At 41.3% G+C, this 9,128-nt stretch overlaps 1 protein-coding gene across 1 annotated transcript in view; it reads left to right on the top strand.

The window, feature by feature from the left end:
• Positions 1-9,128, top strand: part of LOC114052926 (transmembrane 4 L6 family member 4-like) — a 22,937-nt gene that overhangs the window by 2,641 nt on the left and 11,168 nt on the right. Inside the window, exon 3 of the mRNA XM_027875715.1 lies at positions 4,269-4,405. Within this exon, the coding sequence (XP_027731516.1) occupies positions 4,269-4,405 (137 nt within the window). The remainder of the gene's footprint in view (positions 1-4,268; positions 4,406-9,128) is intronic.

The following is a 9,128-nucleotide window of genomic DNA, read 5'->3' as shown; positions in this document are numbered from 1 at the left end:
TCTATCTATCTATCTATCTATCTATCTATCTATCTATCTATCTATCTATATTATTTATTTGTTCATTTATTTACTTATTATATCAGTTATATTTTCCAATATATTTCTCCCTTTTCCTCCCTTATTAACAAAAATAAATAAATAAATCGAAAAAGATACCTCCCCATTTTAAAACAAAACAAAACATAGTTCAGTAAAACTAACCAATTCATCAACAAAGATTGAAGTCAAAATTTTGCATTCCATACCCATAGTCCCCCACCTCTACAAAAAAAGGAGTGGGGTGGGGGGAAGAGAGGTACATTTTCTTATCTCATCTTTGGGGCCAATTTTGGTCATTATAATTTCATAGCATTCAACTTTGATTGTTTTGTTCTTGTAGTTTTTCTTCGTATATTGTTGTAGTCATGATATATAATTATATGCTATATGTGTACATGTATATATGTGAATGTGCACACATACACACATATATGCAACCATGTGTGTATATGCATGTATATACATATACATACACACATACATATATACATACACACATGTATATGGATATATGAAATTTCCCCTCTGGTTCCTGGTTCCATGGCAGCAAGTGGAAAGATGAAGACTGACTAGTATATAAGGAAGGATTTTCTCATTGGTTGGAAAATAACCCCATTTGGAATGTTAATGTCACTCAGAGGAACTTTTAGGTGCTTAGGTGTCACAGTTAATAGAGAGCTGGACCCGGAGTCAAGAAAGCCTCAGTTCAAATTTAGCCTCAGATACTTACTAGCTGTTTGATCCTAGGCAAGTCATTTGCCTCCTGTTTGCCTCAGTTTCCCCATCTGTAAAATGGGGGCAATAATAGCACCCACTTCCCAGAGCTGTTGTGAGGATAGAATGAGTTAATATTTGTAAAGCCCTTAGCATAGTGCCTGTGACATTGTAAGTGCCATATAAATATTAGCTATTATCATTAAGCAAATCCCACTCCCCTCATTACTCAGCCAATGTGGAAAAATACACTATGTTTCCACAAGCGTAGCTGGGTCAAATGGGAGAGAGACATTTCGTCTATAATCTGGCCACATATTTTTCTCATAATATGGGGCTCCTGCCTGCATGTGCTACTAAAACTGACTCCTTTGCATTGGATACCTAGCATCAGGTTGGTTTTATAACTCGGGAAGGTCCCTGGTTCAAGGGTTATAGATGCCAAGTTAAAAAAAAAAATTGGTGAGTACAGTTTTGTCCAGAAATGTTGTCCTTTGTTCTTTCTTCCTTCTGCACTGACGCTTCCTAAGCCATTGAGAGCTCACTGTCGGGTACTAGTACCTTGATGCTGGAGACACACAGGAACATTGGGGCTGCTAAGACCAAGTCATAAGTTTCATAAGTTTGGGGCATCACTTCTCCATCCTGCTTCCTAGACCAAAGAATGACTCTCTCCCCTCTATATGATCACCTTACTTGGTTTCACCCAGTAGTCATGCTGTTTCTGCACTTCTTTCTTCCTTTTTGAATAAGTTTTTATTGATGTCTTTTGCCTTTTACATCATCATAGCCATCCTCCGTATCCTTCTCCCTTTCCTTCCTCCCGGAGAGTCATTCTATATAACAAATAGTATTTTTAAAGGAAAAAAGAGGAAAAAAATCAGCCCAACTGATAGATACACTGAAAAAAGTCTGAAAGCATGCAGTGTGTTGCATGCACCTGTGGACCTCCCACCTCCACAAAGGGGTAGGGTGGGGACTTCTTCTCATGTGATCTTTGTATTTTGTTACATTCACTTTTGATTTGTTTGTGGGTATGGTTGTTCTTTCCAATTACATTGTTGCAGTTGCTGTATATGTTGTTTTCTTGTCTCTGCTGATCTCACTGCATCAGTTCACATAGGTCTTTCCATGCTTCTCTGTATTCATCACTTCTATCATTTTTTACAGCAGAGTAATATTCCATTATATTTACACGTCACAATTTGTTTAATTATTCTCCTTTTGATGGCCATCTACTCTGTTCTCCATCCTGCCCCCCCCAATAATAGCTGACAATTATTTAGTGCTTTCCAGTTTGTGAAGCACTTTACATCCATTATCTCATTTGAGCCTAGCGACAATCTATTAGGTTTATATTCCTATTCCCATTTTATAGATGGGGAAACGAGGCACTGAGAAGTTAAGTCAGTCACGCATGGTCACATAGTTAAGTATCACAGGTGAGATTTAACTCAGGTTTTCCTAATTCCACATCTGGCACTTTTTATCTATTACACTGTGAAGGTCACTTCTAGCTCTAAGATCTTAAGACACGAGTGACTATTGTAATCTAAAACATCAATATTCAACAAAGAATAAAGACATAGGCCAAAGGAATAAAATCATGACCCTAGAATTTCAGGTATTCACGTGAAGGTGAGAGAAGTGTCAAGGGGGAGAGGATAGTTTGAGTGGTGCCTTCCCAGAAACTGGTGAAGGCACATTGGTAAACAGCAACCAGCTCTACTCACTCTTAAGATGGTTCCTATTCTAAGCAATAGAATAGCTAGCTTCAATATCAGTCGGTCAATTAGCATTTATTAAGCTTGCAGACCACTATACCCTCCTAGATATCACCATGGCACCCAGATGTTTTCTCCAGGAACCTTAGGCTAAGGGACAGAAAGAACAATTATTTGTGGATGCCGGAAAACTGATCAACATTTAATCAGTCAATAAAGATGTGCAAAATGTCTGTGCTATACACTGGGATTACAAAGAAAGGCAGCTCACCATCTACTAAGGGAGAAAACACATCAACAACTAGTACAAATATGATATGTACAGGATAATTTGAAGATGATGACCAGAGAAAAGGTACTAGAATTAAGGGAGATTCGGAAAGGCTTTTTGCAGAAGATAAGATTTTAGCTGGGATTTGAGGGAATTCAGGAAGTGGAGGAGAGAAGGGAGAGAGTTCCAGGCATTGGGGGTAGCCAATGAAAATGCCCAGAGCAGGGACATGGAGTGTCTTGTGCAAGGAACAGCAAGGAGGCCAGTGCCACTAGATCATAGAGTAGGTGGAGGGGAGAAAGGTATAAGAAGATTGGAAAGGGGCAGCTAGGTGGCTCAGTGGATAAAGTGCTGGGCATGGAGTCAGAAGGATCTGAATTCAAATCTGACCTCAGACACTTACTAGCTATGTGACCCTGGGCAAATCACTTAACCTCGATTGCCTCCAAGACAATAATAATAAGATTGGAAAGATGGGAAGGGGCCAGGTTATGAAAGGCTTTAAAAGCCCAACAGAGAATTTATTATTTGATTCTGGAGGCAATAGGGAGCCACTGGGATTGATTAAATGGTGGGGAGAAGTGACATGGTTAGATCTGCACTTTAGGAAGATCAATTTGACAGCCGAGTGATGGATGGACTAGAGTGAGGAAAGGTGAGTTAGGAAGACCTACCAGTAGGCTATTTCAATAGTCCAGAAGGGAGGTGATTAGGGCCCACGTCACGGAGGTGGCAGTGTCTGAGGAGAGAAAGGGAGCCGAAAGACATTATGAAGATAGAAAAGACAGGACGTGACAAATGATTGGATATGGAGGGTGAGTGAGGGGGAGGAGTCAACGGTGACAGTTATGGCTGACTGAGTAGGTGGGGGTTTTACTTAACAGTAACAGGGAAATTTCTGGGGGAAAGACAATGAGTTCAGTTTTGGACATGTTGAGGTTAAGGTGTCTATGAGAAATATAGCTCCTCCAATATCCAACAGGTTATTGGAGATGTGAACTGGAGCTCTGGAGAAAGGTTAAGATGGTGCAATTAAACCTGAGAATAATTGGTATAGATATGAGAGCTGGAAAGTGGGGATGGGGAGGCCTGGGTGGGGACAAGCTGGCTGTTGTGGCATGTAGGTGGCTTGGGAGAGTGCCTAGAACATGATCCAATGGCTTCCTGGGAAGTGATATAACCTCTCAGTCTCAATTTCATAATCTGTAAATTGGGGATAATAATATTTGGGAAATAGGCATTTATCTAAGCACTTTTTACAGAAATGATCTCCTTGGATCAAGGTGGGTGCTATTATTTTCCGTTTCTACTTCTATCCGCTGTGTCACCAGCTGTTCTATACCTGTATTTACATTCTCGTCCTTGTGTGCCTGTTGTAATGAAGACATTTTGCAAGCCTGGAAGAGGGGCAATCACTCTAGCATCAGAAAGGTTGCCTTGACCATCTGATTTTTGTGAAGTTATACCATCTCAAAGGAGGGAAAAATAACTTCTTTTTTTTTCTTTCTCTTTTTCAGATGCTTAGCACCATCATGGTTGCTGGGATTGGCATTGTAGGAGCCTCATATGCATTTGCCATTTCAGTGGTTGCTATTAATAGGGGGCCCAAATGTTTTGTGGGAAACAATACATGGAAATATTCCTTTCATAATGGGTAAGATCTAGCACTTCAGACATACAGACTCTTCCCACCAGAACCATTATTGATTATATTCTCTGAGACAAAATCTACTTCCCTATTAATGTCGATGTTCTATTTGCTTTCTGAAATATTGGATCTTGTAGCAAAAGAGGTCTTTCCTTATGAATACATCAGTGTGGATCTTACGAGGTGGTGAGCCCAGACTAACTTTAAACAGCTCTGAGCCAAGAGTGATGGCAGACACGGAATCCAGGAGCTGGAGGGCACTCTGGCCATCACCTGGTCCAGTGAGCTCATCTGAAGGTGAAGCTTAGGAAATTTATCTTGGGTTACACAGCAAGGAAGAGGCAAAGCTGGGCTTGGAATAATAGGTCTCCTGACTCGAGGGAGTACTCCTGTACTTCTGCTGTTACACTACGCCGAAGGAGGAAGTGGGAAGAAAGCCAGGGAGAAAGAGAGAGACAGAGAGATTGAGACAGAGACAAAGAAAGACAAAGACAGAGAGAGATAGAGACAGAGAGACAGAGAGAGAGAGACAGGTAGAGCCAAAGAAAAAGAGAGAGACAGAGACAAAGACAAAGAGAGAGAAAGAGAGAGAAGAGAGAAAAAGATAGAGACAAAGGTAGAAAGAGAGAGGAGAAAGAGAAAGCGAGAAAAAGAGAAGAGAGGGGAGAGAAAAAAAGGAGATGAGGGAGAGAGGTGGGGTGAAAGAGAGAGAGAATATCTGATCATCTTGCAGAATCAAGGCTTTTATGAGAACTTAGCCATAAGCAGAATTTTATAAGATCTCAGACCTGATATCTTTTGGGAGAAGGTACAAGAAATAAAGGTAAAGAAGGGCTCAGCAAGAGGCCTTGGGAAAGGAAAATATGAGTGCTTTTGTTACAGCTGTAAGGGTGAAAAGAATGATTGATTCATCCCCACCTCACTTTAAGCAGTGCTATCTGATCAGTTAATTTTAATCACAGACCTTAGACTAAATATGAAAAGTCCTCAGAACTGGAATGATGGTGTCCAGGCATTGTGTTTGGATAGCCCAGGGACACTTGGTCATGCCTCGGGGGTCATCTGCAAATTATCAGTCAAGTTGAGAAGAGATTCATTCAAGAGGCCGGAGCAAAGGAGACATTCCAGCATACTCCTGAGGAGCAAAGGTAAAATCGAGCTATGATACAGAAGGGAGATACCTGCATGGGTCATCAGTTCTATCAATATCTCCGAACAAAAGCCCCAAAAGAAAAGGCTGGTTCTTTGCTGAACTTCATCTCCCTTTGCCTATCTATTCACAGGTGCTACAAAATCATCTGCAATTTCCTTCCCTAAATGTCTCCAGTAAACTGAATTTTGCTTCAACTAAAAAGAGACCAGAGATTAATCAGAGATAGAACTAAATGTAAAGTTAAGCGGAGAGCCCAAACTCTGGCTAAAGGTTAAGCGTTTTCCTGGCTGAGTGTTTGGAGCGACTGCGACTGAATTCATAACCTTTAGTCTAAAATAAACTCCCTGAACCTGAAGAGGAGGGAAACATATGAGATTTAATTCTATTGTCCTTAAGTGGAAAATGAGCTAAGTGTAGTAACTAGGTGTTACACAGCTAATGTTCAGCTTTCCTTAGCATCAACACAAGTCATCCGATCTTAACATGAGAGAAATTTAGGTCATGTCAAATCTTTCAGAGAGAAAGGAAAATTTTCTTCTTATCTGTCTTAGACATGTCTCATTAACAGACCCGAAGTGCCAACAATGGTAAATCTTATGATGGTGAAAGATTAGTGAATATGATAATGAAAATTTATACTAGGGGCAGCTAAGTGGCTCCTGTGGATAGAGCACATGCCCTGGAGTCAGGAGGACCTGAGTTCAAAACTGGCCTCAGACACTTATTAGCCGTGTGACCTTGGGCAAGTCCCTTAACCCCGACTGCCTCTTCCCTGCCCCCCCCGAAGAAAATTTATGTTAGTTTTTGAAAGATTTAATGTTAGCCACATTGATACGAGGCAGCTAGGTGGCTCAGTGGATAGAGTGCTAGGCCTGGAGTCAGGAAGACCTGAGTTCAAATTTGATGTCAGACACTAGCTGTGTGACCCTGGGCAAGTCTTTTAACCCTGATTGCCTTTTCCATGTCCCCCCCACCCCCAAGAAAATGTATATATTAGTTGTTTGAAAGATTAAATGTTAACCACACTAATATGAAGCAGCTAGGTAGTTGGTCGGGTGAATAGAGCACTAGTAGTGCCTGGAGTCAGAAAGACCTGAGTTCAAATTTGACCTCAGATACTTACTAGCTGTGTGACCTTGGGCAAGTCAATTAACCTCTGTTTGCCTTAGCCCATGCCTTAGCCATGGGAGATACCCATGCAGGTATCTCCCTTCTGTATCATAGCTCGATTTTACCTTTGCTCCTCAGGAGTATGCTGGAATGTCTCCTTTGCTCCGGCCTCTTGAATGAATCTCTTCTCAACTTGACTGATAATTTGCAGATGACCCCTGAGGCATGACCAAGTGTCCCTGGGCTATCCAAACACAATGCCTGGACACCATCATTCCTGGGCTATCCAAACACAATGCCTGGACACCATCATTCCAGAGAAGGAAATGGCAAATCACTCCAGCATCTTTGCCAAGAAAACCCTATGGACAGTATGGTCGTGAAGAGTCAGACATGACTGAAGAACAACATTAATATGGCTAATTGATATTCATATTATTTAGTGCAGGTTGAAAATGATTCAAGATAAACAGATCAATAGTATACTGATTTACAGACCCATCTGCCTATTTATTATTTTGTGGGTAGAAACAAACCAATATAAAGAGCAAAAATCTTCCTGTTCCTAAAGGGCACAGTGCCCTCTGACCAACTTGTCTGAGAATGGCGCTCAAATAAGATCCAAAGGATGCTTGGTAAGCATGAACTTTAGAAATGATGGGCCGTGGATCATCAAATCTTACATCCTGATTGTATTGAACCTCTTAGAGCACCCTTTTCATGGTACAGTGGGAAATGCACTGTATTTGCCATCAGAGGACCTGGGTTTAGATTCCAGGTCTGCTACTAACTACCTGTATGATTTTGGACAAATCGCTTAACCTTCTTGGGCCTCAGTTTTCTCATCTGTAAAATAAGTGGTTTTGACTCAATGTCCTTTGAGATCCCTTCCAGCTGCTATGTCTTGGGCTTTGACTCCTATGAATTGTGTGACTCACAACAAGTCATATTAATTTTCCCTATCTCAGTTTCCCTATCTGTACAATAGGGATAATGGCATTTGCTTTGCTTCACAGGGTTGCTGCTATGTAAATGGAGCTAGAAAACATTGGTCAAATCCAGCGGTCCTGACCATGCGTTTTAACTTCTCCAGTGTCCTCGTACATTAAATAAGAGGCTTGGAATGGATGGATCTAGTTCTTTTCCAGCTCCAAATCCCATGACTCTGTTAAGTGTTATAATAATAACCAGTATTTAAATAGCATGTTAAGGTCTGCTTTACAAATGCCATCTTATTTGGTTCATGTAAGTGCTATGAGTACTATAAATCTCTATAATTATCTCTAACTTACATATGAGGAAATGAAGACTCAAGTTAAGTAACCTGGCCACCTGTTGTTCCCTGAGAGAGAACATCTGAGGCTGGGTCTCTCCTGACTCCGGGTTCCTTGCCCTTTCTACCATACCTCACTCCTCTCGTGCCTAACACATTCTTCAAGTGGGATAGAGCTGCTCCCCACTCTGCTCTAGAAGGCAGGAGGCACCCTAACAATGCCCAGAGCAGGTAACTCCTATCCCTACACTACCCTTCTGTCCCAGGGAAATTCAACACTATTTCTTGGTCATAAACCTAATAGAATATTTAACGCTGATAAGTTTATCCAATTTTCTGTCTCGTAGTCCTCCTCCTTCATTTCTTTCTTAATGAGCAAACCATATGAGGTCAGAGGGGGAAAAAAAAACCAAGCACATACTTCTTGACTCGGCAAAGGGACTTTGGGTTGGAATACTCCCCAGGGGAATTGGCTAATATCCCAGTTCTTGGTGTATTCATGAGGAGCTAGCTGGTGCCATAGTACACAGCGTTGGACCTGAAGTCAGGAAGACTTATCTTCCTGATTTCAAATCTGACCTCAGACACGTAATACCTGTGTGACCCTGGACAGGTCACTTCACCCTGTTTGCCTTAGTTTCCTCACCTATAAAATGAACTGAAGAAGGAAATGGCAAACCACTTCAGTATCTTTGCCAAGAAAACCCCAAATGGGGCTATGAAGAGTAGGACACAACTGAAACAACTCAACAACAAATTCGTAAAAGCCCCTTTCATATGCTATTTTAGTTTAACATAAGGTAAAGGAGCCTTTCCCACCCTAAACTCTATCTTTATGTGACAGATGGTCCAGATGCAGAAATCCCTCTTTAACCTGTTCTAAGATTCTTTGGAGCAGGGAAAGATTCTAAGAAAAGGTGTCATTAATTGTATTTCAGCTTTACCTTCTTCAATGGCAGCTATTTAGAAGGTGGAATAAGATGCTAAACTACATGATCCCACTCAAAGTGAAAAAATTAGGATCAAGTCGAATGCTCAGGTGGTTTTTCTGTAGCAGTTTGCCATAACTGCCTTGGAACAGGAAATTGTGCGAAGTCTCACAGAATTTCCCATCCAGCATCGGAGTTTTAGAGCAAGGTTGATGGAAAAAGAAGACAGGGAATGGAGTAGCTGGGCAGGAGGAGAGAAAGGTC

Source organism: Vombatus ursinus, unplaced genomic scaffold (genome assembly GCF_900497805.2).
Source record: "Vombatus ursinus unplaced genomic scaffold, bare-nosed wombat genome assembly UNPS02014810.1, whole genome shotgun sequence".
Classification (NCBI taxonomy): Eukaryota; Metazoa; Chordata; class Mammalia; order Diprotodontia; family Vombatidae; genus Vombatus; species Vombatus ursinus.
This window is presented reverse-complemented; position numbering and strand designations above follow the sequence as displayed.